The 26,549-nt window shown below is 36.9% G+C and overlaps 1 protein-coding gene and 1 long non-coding RNA gene across 2 annotated transcripts; one reads left to right on the forward strand and one right to left on the reverse strand.

Moving 5' to 3' along the window:
* The first annotated feature begins 14,702 nt into the window (after positions 1-14,702).
* LOC149410427 (uncharacterized) lies at positions 14,703-22,564 on the forward strand. Its single transcript, XR_016305002.1, has 3 exons — positions 14,703-15,216; positions 16,673-17,378; positions 21,830-22,564. It is a non-coding gene; the product is annotated as an uncharacterized LOC149410427 (long non-coding RNA).
* On the reverse strand, positions 21,851-26,549 carry LOC149410428 (presequence protease, mitochondrial). Its single transcript, XM_089648365.1, has 2 exons — positions 26,416-26,549; positions 21,851-25,917 (listed from the first exon to the last, which is right to left on the reverse strand). Exon 2 carries the CDS (start codon positions 25,896-25,898, stop codon positions 22,803-22,805), a length of 3,096 nt encoding a protein of 1,031 aa, XP_089504491.1. The 5' UTR covers positions 25,899-25,917; positions 26,416-26,549; the 3' UTR covers positions 21,851-22,802.

Raw genomic sequence — 26,549 nt, forward strand, 5'->3', positions numbered from 1 at the left:
ATCTCTTGTCTTCTTGGGGCATTCTGCCGAAGCATGCTCCAGTAAGCATTTTACGCACCTTGCTGTGTGCGAGCAGTTTCGGGACCCATGCCCGAAGTCTTGGCACCTGTAGCACTGGGTGCCGTGCTGTAAATGGTTGCTCCTGTGCTTCTGGAGTCGAATTCGGCAGTGGCACAGGTATTTGACGGCCGCGCGCAGCTGTCCCATGTTGACTTCCTTATTGAAGTGCGCTAAGTATATAGGATATTCAATTGAGGCGGTCATCTTGACCACCTTCACTGCTGGGAATCCCTGCGATTCCAGATCCGCCGCGATGTCTTCCACTTCGACGAGCGGCAGGCCCTTGATGACTGCCTTTTTCATCTTTTCCGCTTCGGCCGTGAACGTGTGGAAGCCGCGAGCCTCCGCTCGCAGCCCGTTGGTAAGGGCGCGGTGGTCCTCCATCGTGCGCACGAAGATGTTAGCCGTGCCGCCCCTGTTGTATCTGAAAGTGAAGAGCTTACCAGCTCCCAGATGTCCTTGCACCGCAGCTGTGATCTGCGCGTGCGTCATGTTCCCCAGGGTCATCACAACCGGGGGAACGCGGTCTCTCCTGCCGGGACCTGCGGGAGAGAAAGATGTATTAGTGTTGGCACGCTTTATACGCGGCGCGCCAGCGCCTTCGCTTACCTCGGGCAACTCTTCAAAACGGTTGCCACACTGGAGCGGTTGTGGTCCCCGTGGGGACATGGGCCTCTTCACGGGGTTGGACGGCCTCGTCCAGCCTCCATCCTGGGAGGCAGCCGTCTCCATCGGCTGCTGCGGTCTCGGGGGCGCCACGTAGGCCGACGCTGGGCCTATCGGGGGGCGCGTGGGGGCAGAAATGGGTCCTGCTGCCCAAGAGGGGCCTGCTGCGGGCTCCGTCATCTCGGTGGCGTCGGGCGTCGTGGAAGCCGTGGTGGTGGATGGTCTCCGGGTCCTTGGGTCCTCGGGGCGGGGCTGTGGTGCGGGGACCGTAAGGCGCACGGTCCCGGTCTTGGTGCGATGCGTAATTTGGTGAGCGCCGGGCGGTACCACGACCGGGGAGTCCTCGTGGTCAGCGGGGAGCATCCGGGTCGGGAACATGGTCATCTGTGTCGAACGGTGACTCCTCTTGAAAAGGGAGCACGTCACGGGTGCTTGCGGGCGGTTTGTGGGGGCCAGCGTGGTTCTGTGTTGTTTTGAGTATTTGCGCTAAAAGAAGCTTTGCCTTAAGAAAGGCAGTTGGGGGCGCGAGCGCCTGCTCAGGGGGCCGGCGGGATTCCTCCGGCCGGCAAAAGTAGCGGGGCCTGGCTGAGTACACAAGCCAGACAAAAACGATTCTGTGGTTGTGTCACAAACCACAAAAACCAATCTCTCAAATCAATATCGGTGGTGCTGTTCGGCTTGCTTGCTGATGCTGAATATGATATCCTCCCAAGCGGCTTGAAAACTTTGACTCCGAATGGCTTCGATACCACATCGCCGGCTTACCTGCCGCGTGGATCAATGTCCAGCATTTTTTCTATGTAAAATTTACTAGGAAAAATCAATTTTTAAACATTGCAAATATGTATATTTTACTTGTTCATCCCCTCGGCGGTAGTCAAATAAACACTATTTTCGATATACTACCGCTGAGGAGATACTAAAAAAGCTGTTTTTCACCCATATGTAAACCCATTTTTGAACAATATTTTTTACCTTTTTTGCGTGTACAAAAATCCAGGAACCTCGTAGCATAGTGAATCTTATCTCTTTCTGAGCGCTATGTTACGGGGGACCTCGGAAAAATACTAACTTAACATGTTTTACAAATTTGATCGCTTGAGATCATTTTTACACATTTATTTTACAAACATTTCTTATTTTTTGTCGTATCTTGACAAACAAAAAATCTAGTTGTCAAGATACACATTCCTATAACTACTATGCATTTAAACTATGTAATTGTCATTCATGTAAGCGCTCAAAATCTTTTCTAACTCGCAAATTTAAGCGACTACTATCACCATTGCTATCGACAAAATGAATATGCAACATTTTGTCAGAGGCTATAAACGCATTGTTGGCGCGGGTACAACCCCCCACCACTTTTGGGCTCCTAGCCCAATGTCGGGCACGAGTCAGGCTAATTAAATATAAGCAGCCCCATAATTCAAAATAAATCAGTTCATCTTTACCACCGAAACCAAGCGTTTTATTTATCTACAAGTGACTCCTGCCCAACATCTGCCTCACCTCGCCAAGTCTGCTGCTCCAAGATCTTCTGGTGTTACCTCTTCGAGACCAGCCGGCCCTCCTTTGGAAAACCGCCAACACCAGAAGCGAGCAGAGACGAAAGCACACCCAGTGCCCACCATTCACCAAGCCTGGGTGCGGGAGGCAGATTTCATCACAATATCAACTACAATCATCATCATCGGCCGTAAAGGAGCATCTCATCGGTTGAAGACACGGTTTGGACCCGGCGCCTAAATCTACAGTCTTGTGCGGACTCCCGTCCAGTACAATTGATACTATTCGCATTTTATACATAACGCTAGTGAGAAGCATTTTGGAATATAACTCTACGATTTGGGCTCCACATTACAATATCCATATTCAAGCTATTGAAAAAGTCCAGCATAGATACCTTAGGTATATTAATTTTAAATTAGGTATTCCAAGAGAATCCGTGGACTATACTTTTTTATTGAACTGGACTAATCTCGTAAATTTATCAGATCGCAGAAAAATCTGTGATCTATTAATATTATATAAAATAATTCACTCGGTCCTGGATACCCCTGATTTAATAGAACTAATACGATTTCATTGCCCTGGTCGCGCTAACAATAGACTGACTCTACCGTTCTACTATAATAACACACATACATTATCACATTATTACTCACCAATCAGTCGATTACACATTTTGGGAAATGAACATGCCAACATCGGCGACATTTATTTCTTAAAATTAGCGAAATATAAACATGCACTCAAAACTTATTTTTCCATAATGTAACGTTATATACGCAATATGGACAAGTTGAAATGAAATGATGATATTTCTCATTGTTCTTTTTTTTGTTATTTTTGGTTGTGATACACAAAATAATTGTATGTTATTTTTAAGTTTAAAACTACTATAATGTAATAATATTTTTTTCTTACTTTGTACTCTATTATATGTTTATTTATAAAAGGCAGTATAGCCGTTTATGTATTTAAAATAAAATAAAAATAAAATTTATCAATCACTTAAGTATTGGCACTTCCTTATCATAGAATTATAAAGAACAAATACCTCATCTTTCGTTCTCGCGCAGACATAAGACATCAGGAAGATCATCGAAAAGAACCACAGTCCCCAAACAGCGGGTTTCCAAGCATCGATAAAGGTCAGCTCGTACTTTTCATTCTTGCTAAGCATGAGGTAGAATATGTACAAGTGGATCACCACTACGACTGACGCCATGCCACTAGTATACAATATCTGAATCGAATACAATGAATTCAGTCTCTTCCCCCATTCACACATCCTGTCGTGAAAATCACACACGATGTTGATGGGGTTCGTTCTGTACTCGGCAGCATTTGCTGCACCTGTTCCAGTCACATGTATGTTGAGATTCCTCCGTGTTCTCTCTTTTTGTCGATTGCCTTGGCTGGTGAACCAAATTTTTAATTTTTTTATGTTTGTTTGGTCGTTTAGTGTCCTGAAGTACTTGTTCAAAATGGCGAATCTAAAAATGAATCGAAAAGAATACTGTTTTAAGTATATTATTTAACTTGCGTTATAGCTAGTTAACGTATGTTGCTATCGTTGTTTTATAGCCATCTTCAAACATTATGTCCCATAGAATCTTAGAATAATTATTGTAAAAAAAGATCGGTGAAAGGCATTGGTTATTCATTGAAGTATTTTGTACAAAGTAATTCCAATCAAACCATACAATTCCAGCACTGTGCATGTTCAAGAATAAATACGTGGCGACGGCTGAAACATATTCGATGATTTCATTAATTTAAATACGATCGTTGTTTAAAGACAATCTTATGTTTGCAAGACAAGGTAAAAGAAACTAATTATTATTAGCAATAATTATTTGCCTGAAACACCCATATAATATGAAAAATTCTCCCATGAAAAAATAAATGCCGCCAACGGGAATCGAACCCGCAGCCTTCTGATTCCCGGTCAGGTTCACTAGCCACTATGCTACGTCGTATTATTTTTATAGCGTTTAGTGCACCTTATTATTGCTCATAAGATTTTTTTAAATATGATAACTTTACCGTTTTTTCAACACCAGCACGAATCCAGCGAACTGCATAACGGTTGAGTAATTAACTCCGAACAGTAAAATACTGGCATACCAGTACGGCATGCTCTTTTCCTGGAGGATTTTGGCCACAAAAAAGTCCACGACCACACACATGCAGAGTGTGAAGTACGCTACCACCACCATAATACGGTTCTCTTGTCGCATTTGTTCATAGTCAATATTTATCCCATAACTCATCAAGTCCAGGTCAAAATCATCCATGCTCTTCATTAATTTACATGTCTTATGTCGGTTCACCAGCGAGAGAGTCACGCAAATTGTGGCAATCAGAATTCCACTAACCCTTCTAAATAAATCCGAATACATCGCCAATTTATCCAGTTTTCCGAGATTAACCGTGTATTTAATATGTTCAATGAGTGGAAGCAAACAGAACAATACGACGACCAAGAAGAAGATATTATAGAGCAAGGAGGATCTGCTCACTGACCAGCGAGCGCGGTTGTTCTCCGCCTCAGTGGAATAGGGCGACAAGCCGAATATTCTGACGATGTAGTAGATTGGTGAGAGGGTCCAGTACACAGACCGCATCTCTCGCATCGTTCTTCTCATTGCAATGTATTTTTGGTCACTATTTAAAAAGAGTAAAACCGATTTAACACCATTCTTGGGATTTTTCTAGCGATACTAAGCATTGGATCTTTGAATTCGTAAGAATTCTGCAACAATTTGGTTGTGTGATTGTATTTTTCATCAGTGTATTACAAATATTTTAAAATAAAACAATAACTTTGTAAACAGCAATTTAACTTTTATACCTATTGCCGACGGGGTTTCGCTACTGCCGTAGCATCTTCAGGGCAGTATAACAGTGGCAGTATAGGCAGAGCTGCAACCCACTGTAAAGGCATCAAATGTATTGATTTTAGTATTATATACTGTCCTGAAGAAATTACCGTAGCCAAACCCGATCGGCAATAGGTATAAAAAATAAAAGTGATTTTTTCATGGTTATTGTTCTAATTTTCATTATTGTGTCACCTCACTAAGTATTTGCTTCATATGAAAAAAATCGATTAAAAATATATATGAATACTTTTGAAATACCAATTGATTTTTTACGATCGTGAAAGTCAGGTTTGAAGGGAGTTATTGAATGAAATAAAACATGTGACGGCATCAATAGAGTTATTAGTCACATATTTATACAGTAAAGTCAGCTTCATTGAAGGACAACCAAGAACAACCGTTTCTTTACATTATATATTTTTTACGTAAGAATTTTTAACCTCACTAGGACAAGCCTGTGTTGAGGTTAATAATTGTACAAAATAATAAAAATACCACAAAGATTGAGATAACAATAGTGTAATAGTGTTAAATTAATGTTTCTACGATCGGGTACTTATTCTAGCCATGTATATGTAGTAAACATGTAGGGTGACCATAATATACATTGATATTTGATTGTAAAACAATCATAATAAACTATTATTTCAAAAAGGACCAGAGAGAAGAAAAAAAAATTACATTATAAAAGGACAAGGATGAAAAAATATACATATACATGCCATTAATTTAAAAGACAAAGATGTAAAAATAATGACAATCCTCGGCTAGCGCAAATAATTTAACATTCTTTTCAAAAGTACACAAAGAATTAGACAACTTAATGTGTTCTGGAAGGCTATTACATAGAAGTGGAGCCTGATACAAATAATTTCTTTGACCAAATGAAGATTTAGTGTTAATTGCCATAAAGTTCAAACCAGAGCAGTGGTATCTAAATATATATACATTTTCGAAAGGACCACACACGGACACTCGGACGTACTCTCAGAACCAGACACTATATTTCTAGCATATTTTGTAATGACAGCACAAGAGGCCCAACTATACAACAAATTGTGTATTTCGACATTAAATTCGAGTTTCTCCTTACTAACTTGTTAATGATTCCTGTACCAATATATCCCTTGTATTTTTTAACCAAGATCCATATGTTTTAACCAAGAGGAAATCCAGAAGCGCATCTTGAATGCAAACCGCTGCTATTTCCGCCTACAAAACAAATAAAATCCAGACTGCTTTCCAGAACTACCAAGGTATTAGTATACAAAACACTAATTAGACCAGTGCTTACGTACGCAGCCGAGACGTGGGTTCTAACTAAGAAGAATGAGCGAGCACTGGATGTTTTTGAAAGGAAAATTTTGAGGCGCATCTTCGGACCGGTTCTAGAAAATGGATTTTGGCGCAGACGTTATAACAATGAGCTCTATACTCTGTTTAAGGAGCTAAACGTCACAAAGTTCATAAAACTGGGAAGACTTCGGTGGCTAGGTCATGTGGAAAGAATGACCGAGCATCAAGAACCAAAGTCCCTGCTGAGCTCAAGACCGATAGGGAGAAGGAGCCTGGGAAGGCCAAGGTTAAGATGTAGCGACAACGTCCTCAAAGATTTGTCTGCCTTGGAGCTTCGAAACTGGAGAGAGCTGGCGCGGGACCGAGATGAGTGGAGGAAGACTCTTGAGGAGGCCAAGACCCACAAGGGGTTGTAGAGCCAAAAGTTATGATGATGATGATTTTTTAACCAAATCGGTTTGAGAGCTTGAAAATTTCAAGATTACCATTTACAATATAATAATAATAATATTTGGATGAATTGTATAGTTCCATTTTTGTGCAAAATCACCTCAAGGGCGCTGTACAAATATATAATACATTTCTTCAATCAGCTTGTTATAACTAACTATAGACTAACCGAACTACATATTATCAATTTATGTCCAACAACATATCATTGTAGAAATTTTTTTTTGTTCATAGACACAGCTCGAATTTCCGAATTTTATAAAAGCCAGAAGGAACCGATTCCGAAAATAGTCGGTTCCTCGGAAAAATAAATATATAGTGGCAGCAGTCACCGTGACAGGAATATCGTCAAACATGAAGTTGGGTTCATAAGACAGATTTTTTTTTTCATTTTTTATATTTGACTTTGGAAAAGTTGTGTTTAGTTGGACCTTTATCTTTTCGATTTTATTATTCGAAGTTTGGTTGGTAATATTTTGATCCTGGAAAACTTGTAAATAGTCGGTAATTTTTTTTAAAGACATTAATCTTTTTAATTTTATGTGAAATTTGAAAATATTTACTGTTCTGAAAAAAACTCAAACTCTTCTTTCTTCACTGAAAATTGGAAATTTTTAATATTATGTGAATTTTGGAAAATGGAAAGTTTTATTTTTATGAAAATGGCTTTAGTGACTGTTTTTTACATTTTCTTTTTGATATTTTCTCATTGGGATGCTGTTTGAAAACTTATCCTTGAAATAAAATATTATTTTTTCAAATAACATAGGGCGCCACTTCCGTCTACAACAACCAAAATGTACAGGCTTTCAGATACCAATACCAGATGAGGGCGAGATAAATAATTTTTAGTGTGATTGTATAATTAATGTCAGAGGGAATGAGTCAAGCCGACTATTATTATTTGTAAGATATTATTTGTAACCCCGAAATGGCAGTGTGGTCCCTAATTACGGTGAATGTACGGTCTGAAATGAGTGACGTATTCCGCTCTACCGCGGTGTTTAAAAATGTTCTCTCATTTCAAAAAGTTGCATTTTTCATGGAGTCAAACACGTTACGAAGCTCACTGTACTAATTATCAAAAAAGGTTTTTAAAATGTGTTTCTATCGATATGAAGCATTGAAATATATCAAATACTATCTTTAAAATAGGCGAAGTGTAGCAAGGAATGTACTTACCATTAAAAAGGCAATAAAACCTACTCGTGTTATATTGATTATAAACACAAGAGACATAATTTGTTTGTTTACTTAGACAATGACACTATGTTTAATTACAAAATGAAAGTATGAATAACGTCCATACAATACCTTAGTTAATCCGCTTGGTTTGAGATTGCTTCTTGATCTTATTTAATTAATGTAGATGTAAGTAATAATAATAAAAATTAAGAATGTGTGCGGAGAGATGATGAGGAGAAGTGAAGAGAAATTTCTAAATCAAGAATTATATGCTCACAAATTGTAAATTACTATAAATAAAAGTTTAATTAAAAATGAATTGTAAGTATTTAAATTAATTTATATCACGCTAAAAAATGAATTAATTGGTTTCGTATGTTATTAAAGAACCATGAACAATATCCAAGAGTAGAAATCAATATAAAATAATGTATGTAGTGATCGCGCGAGTTGTTGATGAGTTATTTGCGGCATTAGTGTTGTTCACGAAGTGTACCTGGTACAGTGGCACGTCTCGTTTGGAACATTATTTAAAATGACGAAATAGTACGGGACTATCTGATAGTAACCTAATACCATAATGGGTTGTTACACAGAATTTGAACAATGTTCATTTTCGGCTTCTATTCAAATTCTGTTATTATATCATATGGGCTAGTTGCTTGACAGAACTTAAATAATAACAGAACTTGAAAAAAATCTTTCACAGAACTTGAAAATTAAATTGAAATTTCAAGAATTGTTAAAATTCTCCGAAACAACCCGCCCTTAGTATCTCAATTCCTAAACAGTTTTGATTGTTGTAGACGGAAGTGCTGCCACCAGTTATTATAAAAAAGAATCGTTTTTAAACAGCATCCCTTTGAATTTCTCTATTTCACAAACATTACTAAATTTTCCAACCCATTTTCCGAGCTATTTAAAAAAAAAATGTGAATTTTTCTTCTGAACTTTAGAATTTCACATGACAAAATAAAAACATGATTTTGTAAAAAAATTCCACCAATTTTCCGATTTTCCAAGAATAATATTTTTCAGAAAAAGGAAAATTACCAATCTTCACAATTCTATCAGAAAGATAAATGTTTTCATAAAAAAATCTCTTTTATTTCCCACTACTTAGATTACGTGACATGGTTATTGCACGATAACTTGACGATGACGGCCAAATTGTTTCTTTCACCCATTAAGGTATATAGATAGAGTCTATATTTCTTTAAAAATTAGTGTAAAATGTTATTACATGCGGGAAGTACAAAGGGGGGTGTGGTGGCTGTCGATGTCGCCCGAGTCTCAACTCAACGAACGGAGTCACCGGTGACGGCCCGCCGCACCACCGCACCGCCTGGAACATTTGGGATACCGACGCACCAACTTCAAGCGCTCCTTGAGTTTTTAAAAAAGCCAATTTGTAGGAAAACTGATTATGATAAAACCCTATTTACCGATAAAAGTTTATTCCTTTGCTTTCCCTATCTTCTCCAATACGACATATACAGTTATACAGTCAGGGCCGGTCCCGAAAGAGACGGCGCTTGATGCGAGTAAAATTTGACGTCCCTTGTCAAATGCAGTATTTGTGCCGTTTTTGTGAAAAATAAATTCATTCAGAGATATTTTACTTCCTTTGGAGATAACAAGTGCCTGGCAGATATTATATATCTCATTCGCTACCTGAATGAAACAAATTTCAGAATTTAGGTAAAGGTTTCCTTTTTACGAATTTTCTGCAGATCTAATATTTACGGTGAACTCGATAATTTAACAGTATTAGTGAGGAGAAAGGCATTTTTTCGCTCGAAATAATTAGGTCTGACGCAGGGTTCTCCTCGATATTTTGTCGGCAGAACGGTATATTCGTAAAGATAGAACTCACTTCATTCGAGTGGCCGATAGATATTTTACAACCTTTGGAGGTAACAAGTGCGTGGCAGATGATCTGAAATATCACCTGGCAATGCAACAACTTATTAACTACCTGAATTAAACAAACTCCAAAATTCATATAAAAGTTCATTTTTTACGAATATATCATTCTGCCTACCTAATACTTGTGGTAAACCCGTAAATTTGTTGGTTTAGTAAAACATTGTCCTCACTTTTTTTCGCTAGAATAATCGCGTCTGCCACAGTGTTCTCCCTAATATTATGTCGGCTGAACGACTTATTCCTTAATTATTAAGATAATAAGATCCCAACATACTGCGAATGTTATAAGAAATTCGAAATTGGACTAAAGCATAATAGACAGTTTTAATTTCTCTTTGTCCAACATGTGTCTGAGTTCTTTAAAAATAAAATCTCCTTATATTGGACTAAATTCCTTCACTCAAGACACTACTTTTTGCCAGACTTCCAACATGGTTCCCTCTCACCAATTCCCTCTCACAATTTTTGCCAGACTTCCACCATGGTTCCCTCAACCTCTCACCAACTCCTGCGTGTTTGAAAAAAACAGTTATTCTTTCACTCGACTTAAGTAAAGCTTTCGTTAAAGTCGGACACATCGGCCTTTTATATAAAATGAACTCTCTTGGTTATCCATTAAGACTTCCGCAACTAATAGCCAGCTAACTGAGAGATAGATCCATCAAAGTTGAAATAGACAACCTATTTTACAGAATCCGCCCCCCATCAGATGGGGTCCCTCAAGACAGTCAACGCCATAGACATATGAATATTAGTAGACCTGCCCTAAGTGATTAAAAGCGTATTATCCCCACTCCCCATACCGGTTCCATTGGAGCCGGCTGTGCTTGCGTATGGCCTCAAGTGAAATTTGAAAACGTGACGTCATCATTCTTGTGCGAACTATGGTCGAGGCATCATGGGTTCATTTTACGAAATAACACGGCAAAATGTTGACTTGTACTATGAAAACTTGTAAAAATAGATTTGAAAAAGAGAATAAACTCAATTGTCGTATTAAATTCCATATATAAGCATTATTTTACTTTATTTTAAGCATATTCACATCGTATAATATAGATCAGTTTTAGAAACATATACTATCACATCGAGAAACGTCTGGACGCGAAACACAAAGCTGGTTGGTTGCTGGGAAGTAAATTATGAACATTTATAAAAGTGTCTTAACTAAATACTTAAACGAAATATTCGACTCTGAAAAGGGAACCGAATTTTTTTGCCGAATTTGGACTTCGCAAATTTGTTCATAACGTGGCGAGTAATTTGCGCTCCCATGTAAAAATGTCTATTCATTCAAAAGCAGATTTTACTTTTAAGAAGTAAATGGTGATATTATAATGCGAGATGCCTATTTACTGTCAGATTGATTTATTGACGAATCGCAGTCAGCCTTACTCCCTTCGTTCTTCAACAGTTGATTTTACCCCTCGCCATTATCTTCTCGTCTATTAATTCCTATGTCTGTGGTCAACGCATAGATAATAACGTTCAAATCACTCAATTTGCGGATGACACTAACATCATGTCTAGTTCAAGCGTCGAGAGCATCGCCAAAAAGCGTGTTCAAAGACAAATCACTCTAACTGAAGAGTGGTGTAAAAATTGGAGAATATCAGTAAATCCACAAAAAGCACCGCGACCACTTTCTCAATGATATGGCCAAAGTGGCCCCCATTCATTAGACTTTTTGGGAAAAACCAATTAAATACCTATGTGTAACGCTTGACTCCAAGCTCACTTGGAAGAAACATATAACTGAAAAAATAAAAGCAACAAATAAATGTCTAGCAGCACTCTATCCGATGATGGGAAAAAAGTCGTCTATCAACTTACGATAAATTACTGTTATACAAAACCACCATTAGGCCAGGCTTTACCTGTGCTTGCTACGTTTGGGGGCATGCTACTCTAAATCACATACAAATAATTCAAGACTTTCAAAACAAAGCCATTAGACTTGCGTTAAATGCGCCTAAATGGAGTAGAATTTCAACTATCCATAATGGCTCCAACATTGCGTTGATAAAGGACTTCTTTGTCTCCCAAGCAACCAAATTTTACGCCGACCTTCCCGGCCACACTAATCCTACAATAAATACACTTATTAGTAGTAAAAATATAAAGTAAAAATGTATAGATAACCAGTAGTAGTCAGTAAACTCATGTTTAAATTAACTCTGTAAATAAATTAAATCAAAAGTCAAAATTCCCCGCACCTGTCATTTCATAATATGAGCTGGAGGGAGCACCTCGCTGAGCGCTGTTCGAGCGCAGGGAAAATATAAAACGGTTGTGGCCACAACATCCTCGTCTTCTATTTCCCCGACAACTCATCCTCTGGATACCAATAATTGCTTTTAGACTTATTACTAGTAAGTGGGATCATTCTGGAAGATTCATTTTTAAGATGTACATACCTACTTGCAGTCATAAAGAATATTATTGTTTGGGGGCATATAATATTTCAGTGTTCTGTGAAGATTTTCTATTTTCGTTCCTCGTTCCGTATTTAAATGTTGTTGTAATTTTGAAGTGAAACTTCTTTAGGCGCGTAATGAATTTTCGGGGACGGAGTAAAACCGAGTCACGATCGAAACGAAAATGCGGGTACCCCCACCACCGATTAAAGTTCATTTGATCTAGTCAAAGTTTTGAAGTAACATATAAATGCTTCTTAGCTCATCCCGACAACTGGCGTTGGTGGTGTAATGGTCAGCATAGTTGCCTTCCAAGCAGTTGATCCGAGTTCGATTCTCGGCCATCGCACATTATTTTTTTGTTTTTAACGCCTTTTTCATTCAATATCTTATTTTTTAGTAGGTCAGAACATTTTTTAAAAGAAAATAATATTGCAAAATAATAAAAACACTTATCTCACTGTGATAAAACATTACTCCGCTAGAGCGCGCTTTGCGTTATTGTGTTGGATTAAAATTATTATCTAATCCGTATATTATGATAATTGTATTACATTTATTTAATTAATTTATTTATTTTGATAATATGTAATAATTTTCAAAGTTTTGAAGTAACATATAAATGCTTCTTAGCTCATCCCGACAACTGGCGTTGGTGGTGTAATGGTCAGCATAGTTGCCTTCCAAGCAGTTGATCCGAGTTCGATTCTCGGCCATCGCACATTATTTTTTTGTTTTTAACGCCTTTTTCATTCAATATCTTATTTTTTAGTAGGTCAGAACATTTTTTAAAAGAAAATAATATTGCAAAATAATAAAAACACTTATCTCACTGTGATAAAACATTACTCCGCTAGAGCGCGCTTTGCGTTATTGTGTTGGATTAAAATTATTATCTAATCCGTATATTATGATAATTGTATTACATTTATTTAATTAATTTATTTATTTTGATAATATGTAATAATTTACAGAAAAAAAAATTAAAACTATCTCCCTCTGATAAAATATCCGTTCGCTAGAGCGCACTACGCGATCTTGTGTGGGATTCTATTTCTGTACATTGTACATTATTTTTAAAAATATATTGAAGTGAAACTTCTTTAGGCGCGTAATGGATTTTCGATGGACGGAGTAAAACCGAGTCAGGATCGACACGAAAATGCGGGTACCCCCACCACCGCTCACCGTTCACTGTCCCTCTCTCACCATATGCGCTTGTTGAGGTGGGGGAGCCGCTCACGAACGTTCTCTCTCTTCTCTTCTTTCCTCTCTCTCAGACACCAGCGAACTGCGCCACGCCAAGCATCAGCTGCTTGGTTAGTATACTGCGTCGTGAGTGTAATACGAGTGAAATACGTAATTGATTGTGGTTCATACGGTTTAACAAAAGAAGTTTCACTTCTGTCTTGCGTAGGCTTGACACACCCACTTTTTTTTTAGTAAAAACCTCAAGGGCGCTGTGTTACATCTTAAGTATTATAAGCGTCTTGGCACCTTGGCAGCTGGATGTCAGCGCCCGGAGTAAACTGCTCCAATTGCGCCCGCACAGGACCGGACTGAATCTACCGTATCACATTTGAAAACACACTTAAAGAAAAATTCCTCGTCACATTTTTATTTTGTTATTTCTAATACTTCCGTGATTAACGTGATTTTTCCTCCAGCAAATCAAACCATGCAAACTGTCGATTAATAATTTTTTTTTTGTAAATGTTAATACCACACAAAAGTCCTTGGGTCCAATGGGAGTATGCCATCGCCATTTTTTTACATAAGATCCACACAGAAGGCTCTGAGGGAAAAAAAACATGACTTAAGACATCTTTGGGGGTGCTGTGTGGGTTTTTTTTGGGATAGGAAGTAGAGGAAGTTCTGGGAAGGAAAAGGGTATGAGGGGCGGTTAGGAATCTGGGTTCAAGATGTCGACTAGTCAACCCCAATTTTTTTCATCACACAGGAGACCCTGAGAAGAGGGAAGGGTAGGAATCTGTGGGTCGTTGTTTCTAGGAGCGATGGACGTTTGAATCCATCCTTCTCACTGCGGTGCGAGGAGATGGATCAACTTAGATATGGATTGAACACGGTTAAATCCATTTATGGCAGGGTTTTAACATTAATTTTAAATTGAGATGTAAAACGTTTTTTTTAAACGGATTCTAGTAACCGTTTATTTTGGGTATGAGGAATGCTTTCGGTTTTAAACTGAAACGCCCACCACTATCTTGTTAGTGGTAGAATTAAATATTATTTTTGGACATTAGCAACACTGACCACATATTTAATTTATTATGACGTTTAAATGTCAGATTTGAAGGAAATAAAAAGCATGTAGTTTTGGTTAACTTGGAGTATTTTGTTTTTAAATCATTTCGTTAATCAATAAATGTTATTAAATGGCGCTCCCGGAAGGCTTTAGAACGTACAATTCATATTTTCATGAAGCGATTACGTTTCTTAACGATCACAGTTTCCTTTACAAGTACGCTAATACTGACGTGTTATCCAAGGGAATTCTGAAGAAACTTCCACAAACTTGGACTCAATGCATTGAAAATCTTAACATTGACGAGATCGCTGCGCTACCGTATTCAAAGTGTGATATTTTTGATGGATTCTTTGTTAAACTTAGCAATCTCTCTCCAATACTGGAGGAATGTAATGGAGAGAGATGTGGTTTTGAATTAGGAAAGAACCAAAAGCGCATGAAAGGCGTGAGTCTTAAAAAGCAACATGAAATATCTGAACTGTCTGAAGGAATTCATAAACAGTGCGTTATGAAGGGAGTTAATCTGATAATAGACTTCGGTTCGGGATTGGTAATTATACTTGTACAACTTTGCTGTTATTTCATTCATCTAATCCAGCGTCTGCCAAACTTTTTACTTCACGGCTCACTGGTGAATGGCATTTGTTCCGCAGCACACCAAATAAAAACTCCTCATCTAACATCTGTAACCGCTCTCGTTTTTTGGATTTCATTTCCACAATCACTGAAAACCAAATTCGCAAAGATACGACGATCCAAACGGCAACAGAGATTTAATTGCTGTTGTAGCAAATAGAGGATATTGATTTCAAAGCGATATTCAAAACGCCGACAACTTTGGCCCAGAAAATGAGGTTTTGTGCACAGGGTGGATTTTTAGATCTGTTATAATTTCTTCCTCTATTAACTGTTGAATCTTACGAATGAATTGATGACCCACTGCTACATTTGATAATCAAGTGATGGAAAATACTTGAATACTTTAAAAATGATGCAGAAAAGTCGGCACAGAGCCAAACTTTGTCATGTCCCTGTGTCACGTCAACCACTGTGTATGAAGATGACAAATATTTATTTGAATTATTTTTATAAGCAATAATTGTTCGCCTGAAACACTCATCCACATTGAAAAAATCTCCTGATAAAAAATACATGACGCCAACGGGACTAAATAGTTAAATATTTAAATTAAATAATTATTAATTAAATAATTTAATATTTTAAAACATTAATTTATCAAAAAAATAATAATTTATTTGAATGTTAAATTTATTGAAGAAATTTCAACTGCATAAAGATAATCTAAAATGAACAGTTTTTATGCTTCTTCCTTCGCGGCACACAGTTTGGCAGACACTGATCTAATCTTAGGTTATATTTAGGTGTTTAAGATAGCCTTGTATTATTTTGCTGCTAATATTATACTAATATCAGGTACACCTGGTCTCTGAGCTGCAGCCAGGGCCGGCCCTGCACAGGCGCAATTGCAGCAGTCTGCTCTGGGCGCCAGGAGCTAAGGAACCAAGGTGCTGATGATACCTAATAGGGCCGGCCCTGGCTGTAGCTCTCAAATGGGTACTTGATTTACCTGCTTGTGTCTAATTAACAATCCAATGTTCACTGTTAGCGGTGGTGTGCGGTGTACTGAGTCTGTTTTACTGTTGAAGGAGCTAGCTGCTTTGCCCTGTTCTGCCCACCGACAGACACAAGCAGAGCAACCATTCGCATTGAGTTTTTTCCATAAACTTGCGTGTGTCGAGGCAAAATACGCATTTCTAGGTGTTGGGAGCTAGATGGAGATTGCCCGAGACCGGCTCCTACCTTGAAGAAATTTAAATAGGTAGCCAGGACTCCAAGGGTTATAGTGATAACGCTGAAATGTATTTTTGCCGTGCTGAGGGTATCCATATGATGATAGCTTGTCCAGTTTCTCCGAGAAAAACCGATGACTTGTTTTAAGATTTTCTGTTCTTATCTTACCTAATCTCTTTTGTATTTATTTACAGGGCTATCTAAGTCAATTGCTTTTTGAAAAATATGGCCACAACGTCATAGGAATAGAAGGCGACCCAAAAAATGTTGAACAGGCTTGCAAACGCCAGGAAAATCTGTTTGAAAACTCCAAAAACAATGTCAAATACGTCCACCATTATATAACGGCTAATTCTGTTGATGAAATTAAAGTATTTTGCAATGAATTATTCTGCCAAGAAACAGATTTCTTGATTGTAGGTCTGCATGCTTGTGCTGATTTAACTATTAATGCTATTAAACTGTTTTTGGACATAGATTCTTGTAAAGGCATATTCATTATGCCGTGTTGCTACCATAAAATGCAATTAAAGTTTGGTGTTTGTGTTGAAAATGAAGATTTAAACAAAAGACATGAAACAACAAAGATTGAAATTGATTATAATTTAGAATCCACTGAATGCAAGGCTGAAAATCCTGTAAAAGTATTTGAAAACGAAAGTTCAATATTAAGAGAACTTCCACAGATTGTGAATAAAAATAGTTTGTCGCAGGACTTTGATTATTTTCCATTGAGCATTGATTTGACAGAATGTTTTAGGAGATTTAAAGCAGAAACTTTCTTGCAAAGGCCTTTCCTGCGATTGGGATGCCAAAGACCTCAAAGTTCGTGGAAAGGTTATGAAAAGAGGGTTTTCCATTTGCTGAGCAGAGCTGTGTTGGAATTATATGCTTTAAAGGGTAAAAATTAATAAATTTGCTTCTGTAGCTTGTAGGTTCCCCTATATGTATCTAATATTATAAAATTGTTCATTCATAACAAGTTAGACTCCCCTTAACTTCTTTAGTTGATTGACTTTCATGTGCCAAGTAGAATGGTTCGTCAGAAGAGGTACCTTACCATTGTAACGACTTTTTAATCGACACCACAGGTATTTATTTATGCCCTTTTTCGGGGCTTTTACAAAAAATTTTGTATTGAAAGTCTATCAACTTATTTGTTTATTTTCGCAAGTTAAAAAGGCTTTAGTTTATGCAATATACTCATAAATAGGGCAGTCGACAAGTATGGCTGATACAAACATATTTTAAAATAATATTGTACAAGAAAGATAAATAAAATTTTATACACTCTGCGTCACAAAAATCGCACACCTTCGAAAATAAGTTTCAAGCGCATGTTTCCCCGAGCCAATGCATCTAACCCAAACAATATTGATATCAATTGAAAGTACATTTAATGACATCTTATCAGACAATAGTGTTATTCCATAAACAATACAAATTTTTCTCAGTATGGGACTTAAAATTTTTTTGCGCATAGTCTATTGACATGTGTCACAACTTGTGTCATCTTCCTGGGCTAAAAAGTTTAAGTCAAATGTAGGTCATTCACTATCCGAAAGTTGAAGAGGACACACATGAATTATTAGCACTAAAAATACAACCCAGCATAATGGACACCACTGCTGATAAAGCCGCTCAAGTGGTAGTACTACTGCAATCAGGGATGCGACAGTGTGATGTTGCTCGGCAACTAAAATTAAGCCACTTTGCCATTCAACGGGTTTTCTAGCAGTTTCAAGAGACTGGATCAGGACGACGAAGCTGCACATCCGAAAGAGACAATCGCTTTATTGTCTCATAAGATTTTGCAATAGGTGAGATTTTTGTGACGCTGATTGTAGGTACATAGTTGGAATTAATATAAAAGTACCAATACAATTTAACACCTTCAGCTATCGAACCACCACTCTATGAATGATCGAACCTACACTCTAATAAAAATAGTGTTATTAAAATTTTATACCATTCTCGCCATTTTGTTACTGCATTCTGTATTTATATAAATAAAATCAAAAATACTAATTTCGGTTGTCAGTGTCTTGCGTACTCAAATTTGCTTTGAATTTAAGTGCGATTTTCAAAATCTGAACTGATTGTGTGAAGAATTCAACTTTCTAAACTTTCATCAACATAATTTTATATATAACAGTAACAATCGCTTATTAGACTTAGCTTTATCAAACTATCCTAAAATGTCTGTTGAACTCTCAAATGATCCACTTCTACCTATAGATAATCATCATCCTCCCCTATACATTAAATTAAATATGACATGTGATAATGAAAGGAAACCTTCACAAAGCGTCCTAAACTTTAAACGAGCCGACTTCGACTCAATTAACTGCCATCTCTCAAAAATACAGACTGGTCTTTTTTATCAATGAAAGCGTTGATGAATCGTTAGATAAACTTTATTTATATTTTTCTAATACTATTGAATCCTATGTACCTTTTTACACACCGAGAAGCTATACCTACCCAGTTTGGTTTTCATCAAAGCTTACAGCCTCTCTTCAGCAAAAAAAGAGTCAACACAAAAAATTCAAACAAAGTAAATCCATAAATGATTATATAATCTTTAGCGAAACTAGGAAAAAATGTAAAGATCTTTCCAAACAATGTTACAAAATGTACATAACCTCTGTCGAGGACACTGTCTTTAACCTTTTAAATGCCAGTAGGTAGAAGTGTAGCTGTGCACAGCAGGCTGTGAATTTTTAATCAAAATAAATCATTTTTAAATCTTATTTTTATAAATTAAAAACATTACACCTTGAAAGGATATTTAAATGACTTACCAAATTTATTCAATATTCGACGTTTTTGCTTCCCTTCACTTAAATAAACATATTTTAAAAAAAACGGGACATATGTATGATACAGAGGCTCAAAGAAGAGCGAGAAAACTCGCTATTTTTCTATGGCTGGCCTGCTGGGCACGGACAAGAATGCCAGTAAACTCGCTCTTGGCACAGAAGCGGTTAAATCCAAAAACCTTTGGAAATTTCTTAAAAAAATGAACAATGAAAACACAGACTACCCGCCAATAATGCAAATGAATGGAATCAGTGCAAACAATACACAGGATATTGTAAACCTTTTTTCGGACTTCTTCAAAAATGTATAATGATGAAGACACTCCAGATGATAAAATACCCGAATACAAATTTAATATGACCACAAACTTAACAAACTGCCAAATCACACAAAAGTGTTGCGAACAAAAATTACTTTCCTTAGACACTGACAAATTCGCTGGCCCAGACAACATTCCACCAATATTCCTCAAAAAATGCTTTAGTACATTATCTAAACCACTCACATTACTATTTAACCGTCTCTTGTCCCTTGGACATTTTCCAGACCGCTGGAAATCTAGCTTCATTACACCGATCTACAAAAAAGGAGACGATACTGACATAGCTAATTATCGCCCCATTTGTATACAGTCAGTACTGCCAAAGCTTTTTGAATCATTGGTCCTTGATGAAATCTATCCCAAATTAATAAAATTAATTAATCCAAAACAGCACGGTTTTATTAAAGGAAGATCCACCGCAACTAACTTAACGGTATTTCAAAACTTCATTATACAATCATTTGCAGAAAATAAACAAGTCGACTGTATATATACAGACTTTTCGAAGGCATTCGACAAAGTATCCCATAAACTACTAATCCAAAAACTATTTGCTCTAGGAATAAGGGATAACATGCTAAAATGGATAGTAGCTATTTGTCAAATCGTAAACTGTTCGTTAAAATAAAATCTTGGATGTCGAAAGATTTCCGGGCTACCAGTGGCCTACCGCAAGGTAGTCACCTTGGCCCGGTTTTGTTCCTCATTTTCATCAATGTTATAACCAATTGCTTCAACGATGTCGAGGTATTGCTCTTTGCAGATGACATCAAACTATACAAGAAAATAACTGATATAAATCATTGCCATATACTACAGTCATATATTAGTAAGTTTAGAAATTGGTGCATTCAAAATAATTTATTTTTAAATGTAGTAAAGTGCAAAACCTTGACTTTCTTCAGAAACAAAAATCCTGTTTTATTTGAATATTCCATCAATAACATAGCTTTAAAAAGAGTCACGGAAATGAGAGATCTTGGAATTATTTTAGACGAAAAACTAAGTTTCACCAATCATGTCCATCAAATTGTGAACAAAGGTATGAAAACACTAGGCTTCGTATTAAGAACAACTAAAAACTTTAATTCTTTACAAGCCATTAAACTATTATACGTATCTCTAGTAAGAAGTCTAATTGAATATAACTCCGTAGTTTGGTCTCCATCTTACAAAATTCACATTAACAACATTGAGCGAATACAAAAAAAATTTCTACGTTTTATAAATTTTAAATTAAATATCCCTGCCGAAGACTTAAAATACAATTTCTTATTAAACACTCTAAAAATACATACATTAGAAGTTGTAAAATAAACGATTTAACGTTCTTATTCAAAATACTTAACTCTAAATTCGACTGTTGTGAACTCCTGCAACTTATAAACATACATACACCAACAGTAACAACACGACAAAATACAATATTCTACAGCAGCACACATAAGCGTAACTACATTGCCCACTCTCCGATACAACGACTTCACACCATGGGAAATCATTACTTGGGTGATGTTGACATATTCAATACCAACTTGGCAAGTTTTGTGGATCACTTAAAACATTTATTTCAACAATACTCCTAAACACATCATGTAAACCTACAAATAGCTGTAATTTTCTGTTTTTGTTTCTTGTGTTTGTATGACTTGTTGCATAGCTTTTATCAAATGTAATTTTTTTTGTAACTTAAAGTATCTGTCAAATTAAAATGATGTATACTACCAACCATGTAAAAGCCCTCCGGGCGTTAAATAAATAAGATGAAGTATTATATTTATATAAGGTAGGTATCGCATGTAACGTAATAAAGTATAAAAGCCAATATTTGTTAGCGAACACGGCATAACACAACAAAAACAAATAACAAAAATACTTTTGGTCATGAAAATCTTAAATCATATTTTATAAAAGCCAAGCTGCAAAATGAAACTGGCTACCCATTTATAGTATTTATTCTCATAACTTAACACACGGGTTGCTATCTCTCTGATTGAAGTGCTCTAAAAAACTAGCGTCATCGATCCATCCTCAAATGGATGTCTCCTTTTCATATTCAATTATGTCGGTTACCTTTGTACGTTCCTTAATCAACTCATTGGTTCTTCAATTTGTTTGGGTGGCTCGTAGTACTCATCTTGCTAAAATACTAATTAATTGAAGAAAACATGAAAAATACTAATTTATTATTGATTATCTTTTACAGAAAATGCGAGACTCACAAAGACGAAACAAAGAGGGGTGAGGAGGGTGGAATCCAACAAATGCGAGTTCTCAAGCTTTCTCCAAGATGCCATTGGACGTGGTTATGTTTTAGAAAAACCAATTATTGAAGTTACTCAAAGCCAAAAGTGTTACAATCAGATTATCTTACCAGAATGCTCACCAAATGGTCAAAGGATATCCTGCAATGTGATTGCAAAAGAAAACATTGAAAATCGTGAAGAATTGTTTAATAATCAGGAAATTGACCAAGAAACAATATTACCCGGAGGATTTGAAAAACATTTGACGAAAAGTAATGCTTTATCTAATCAGGGAATTCAATCGAAAAACATAGAAAGAGTAAAATCACCACAATTTGATTGTAAAAGAGTACTTTTGAAGTTAGATAGAATTGAAATCAATAAGTTATGGAATGATTTGAGTAAAGCGGATTTTAAAGCAGCAGCATTGTTTATGGTACTGCAGGATAGCTTACAAGAACTTTGTGAGAATATCATCCTCGTAGATAAATTGGCTTACGTCAGTGAGATTAAGCATTCTATTGTCCAAGATTTCAGATTTGTAAAAGTGACTGATGATAAAATATCACCGAGGTGTTTAGCGTTTGTGGCCAGTAAAAGATGAATAGTATTCTTTACTATTTTTTTTTATTAATAAACTTAATATTTATGTATGCAACATATTTTTAAATAGAAATTAAGCATTTTGTGTCTTATTGAAACGTGTTTTAAATTTAATACAACTAATAAACAACCACTGATAAATGGTTGTGTGAAATTTAAAATATTAGTAAATTTAAAACAAGTTACTTTGTTCCAATGCAATTAATTGAGTAAAGTTGACATCTGCACAAAGAATATCTTATTTCTACTTTAATGACAGTTTAAAAGCTTTATTCAATTGGAACCAAAAACAGTGATTTATTAATTTGTTGTTCTACTATCAGATATTGCCTAGACCTCATCTGAAACTGGTTTCACCACCTCCCAGCTTTCCCCATCCTTCATCAATGGAGCATCATTAGTAGAATTCTTCCCAGTTCCTATGACACATTTCCCGATAGCTTGTCCCCTGTCAGACAAGTAAAGTTCACAAACTTCAGCCAAGTCCTCTTTTGTGACGCTCAAAATCTGGCTTCTGTGCTTCTCTACCAGCTCCCTACTGATGCCGTGGAGAAAATCGTCAATGCCCTTGTAGAATTCCGCAACAGGTGCGTCCAAGGCTTGCAAAACGCCGAGCTTGGCTTCGAATAAGGACTGATCGGTTAAGATACTCCCAGAGTTGTCTTCGAACCAATTGACCGTGTTATCGAAGACATCCAGAGTAACGCGGCTGTTGGGATCTCTATAAGAGAAGAAATTAAATATTCCATCGTTTCCGAGTTTTGCACCGCCACCATATGCCCCGTTCTGTTCCCTCACCACGGGGTGCAAGTATTTAGAACTTAGGAACTTAGCTAGAACTCGCAACTTGGCAAAATCTGGATGCGTGAAAGGCACGGCCATGATTGATTTAGCGCAGAAATTAACAGGCATGTTCAAAACATGGTGTAAGCAGCGCACAGAACCAGGCATCGGTGCCAATTTTGTGTATTTCTTTTCGTTGCTCTTTTGTGTTGAGTTTTTCGGTAATGCTTTGGACATTTCTTCCATCTTGCTGATGATACTTTTCTTATTGTTTTTGCTCAAATTGACAGCAGCCCTCAATCTGTTGCCGTCCAGCAGAGAATTTGCAATGGCTGATACGTTTATCATTATTTGTTCGGGCGTTTGAGTCTTTACTAGAATCTTCATGTGCTCAATGTGTCTCAGGCCGCCGAGTTCTTCTTTCAAAAAACCGCTTTTGGAAATTAAACTATTGGCACAATGCATGGCGTACATATGACCACTGTCGGCGATACCCGTTGTCAAATTTGATATGTAATTCTCTAGCAACATCTTGAAGCGATCTACGTCCTTGTAGATTGGTTTGTCGAACAGTTCTGACCACAAGGACAACATGCCATCGATGTTTTGGTCCAGACAGTGACTTGAGATGACGACACCTTCTTCGAAATTAGATGGCTCGTCAATTTTTTCAGACACGTGCGACCCAATGAACAAGCCCCCGGTTTTTAAATGGACAAGCTGGTCGAATTCTCTGTAGGAACGTTTAGTCGTGTCCATTTTAGTGGCTGTCTCGTTAAATAATGGAATTAATAGTTTTAGGCTCTCAGGAAGATCAGCGGTATTAAGAACCCCTTTTAAATATGTGACCTCATTGGTATTGGCCTCACAAACTTGAAACGGAATGTTGTCTAGGAATGTTTCTTCAAAGTGAACGGGTCCCAATTCTTTAGGAATATCTGATAATGATAGACAGGGAAGGACGTCTAAATTTTCAAGAGCCTTTTGCGTTTTGGCTAGATTCAAACCCTCTTCATAGACATTCTTCTTATCTGAATCACTCAACTCCGAAACCTTCTTCTTCAATAGATCTGCTTCAATTCTGTCTAAGTTTTCTTCGTACTTCTCATCTGGAACCATTGTTAGAGTCAGACGGTGATTGTTTCTCTTGAAGTAATGTTCGACTCTATTGGACAAGTATTTGGGATTTCTCAAATTGTCTTTGAATCTTTCCAAAAATGTGCTAACTTGCAATGCTTCCATCAGGGGGCCTTCGTGGTTCCACAGAGGAACTAGATTAAACAGAGTGTTGAGACCAAACCTTGTGTTTTGATGTTTGATGGACAGTTCAATACCGTGCAATACGCTGTTAATATGGTTCTTATCAAAACCTTCCAAGATAATTTTATCCAGCGTTTCTTCGATGATTTTCTTGACCATGTCAAACTTATCGACTTCCAAGTCTTGTAGTCCAATCAAAAACATGGTGTCTTTCATATGAGGATCATACCCGGTGACGGAGCTGTAACCTCCGGAAATATTTGGTTCAATCAGACTCTTGTAAAACGGTGAGTTTGGCCCCATCACCATAAGTTGGCTGAGGAAGTTTAAAACGAATGTTTCGTACACATTTGTAATGTCGCTCATTAAATATCCCACGGCAATTTGGTTTTGTTTTTCGATCGGCGCTCCCATTTTGTGAAATGGACTTGTCATTTGTTTCTCGATAGGTTTATTCCATCTGGGTTGTGAGGGTACACGACTATATGAAGAATCTATTCCTTTGTAGTCACCAAGATATAACTGATCGCATATTTCCAAGTTGCGTTCAAGCGGGAAGTTGCCGTATGAATATATCCTGGCGTTGCTCGGTGAGTAATATCTTTTATGGAATTCTTTCAATTCTGTAACGGTCAGGTTTGGAATCTGAAGTGGATCGCCGCCCGATACGTATCCATATGTGTGATCCGGTAAAATGGTATTTAAAAACTTCTGACCGAAGAGGGACGAATTCTCAGCAAAAGCACCTTTCATCTCATTGAACACTACACCTTTGAACGTCAGCGGAGAGCTGGCATCATTCAAATCAGAGTGCTCGAGCCTCCAGCCTTCTTGCAAGAAATCCTGGCGATTTAAATGCGGTTGAAACACGGCATCGAGGTAAATAGATTGTAAGTTTCTATAATCCGCTTCGTTCTGAGATGAAAATGGATAGAATGTGAAATCAGGGCCGGTCATTGCATTCATAAATGTCGCCAACGAGCGATTGAGCATTTTAAAAAATGGGTCCCTAACCGGGAACTTTTTTGATCCACACAACACCGTGTGTTCCAAGATATGTGGCAACCCCGTGGAATTGAACGGAGTAGTTCTAAAGTTGATTGAAAACACATTATTAGGATCGTCCCTTTGTAAATGTAGGTATTCTGTTTTAGATTTTTCATGTTTCAACATTATGGCCGTCATGTTGAATTCTTTGATGTGAGTTATTTCGGTGCACATGAAGCCATTGTAGACTTTTCCAATGTTGAATTTGCCGGTGTGATTAGATCTTTCTTTTAATGCCGGTTGCGCGCTGAGGAAACGGCCATTTTGTAAACTCAAAGTGTTTTTGGAGGAGCATTTTGCTGCCCAATGAGAACGAATTCCGAAAGAGCGCAGCATTATAAAAGATTTCTTAAATCTGTAAAAGAAAGATAAATTTAATGAATCTTCAGAAAACTAGGAAGAATTAATCGAAACAAAACAAGTCAATGCAGAACACAGCGCGAATATTATAATCGTCACAGATGTTCCAAGAAGGAAAATTTCCCATTCATCGAGTTCATTTCGTTGCATGTAAATTTATGAATTTTTAAAACAATAATTACTAAATAAAAAGGTGTAACATTCATGTGATGTTCATTCCAACAACTGGTAAGTAATTTTATTTGTGTGTGGAAGCTAGGATTAATTTCATCAAATCAAATAAAATATGTCTAACTAACAATTTCAAATATTTATCATAAATAATATCCCTTTTTAGCTAGATACATAAACTGAAATATATTTATCTTTCATCTCTGTGAATTAACATATGAAAACATAAACAAATTGTCACCGTTCTGCTGTTTAGAAAATAAAATTATTAACATAAATAAATATAAATGAAACGTAAAATGTAAATGTCATAAGAACATACCGGGTTAATACTTATTGAGAAAATGGTCAAGTATCAATTATGGTGTCAATATATTTATTGACTAATTCAGGAGCAAAAGAAATATTGCACAATACCTAATAATATTATTGTGAATAACCTCAAAACGTCAAAAG

The sequence above is a fragment of the Hesperophylax consimilis genome, chromosome 27 (genome assembly GCF_061612785.1).
Source record: "Hesperophylax consimilis isolate HC1 chromosome 27, BYU_Hcon_1.0, whole genome shotgun sequence".
Taxonomy (NCBI): Eukaryota; Metazoa; Arthropoda; class Insecta; order Trichoptera; family Limnephilidae; genus Hesperophylax; species Hesperophylax consimilis.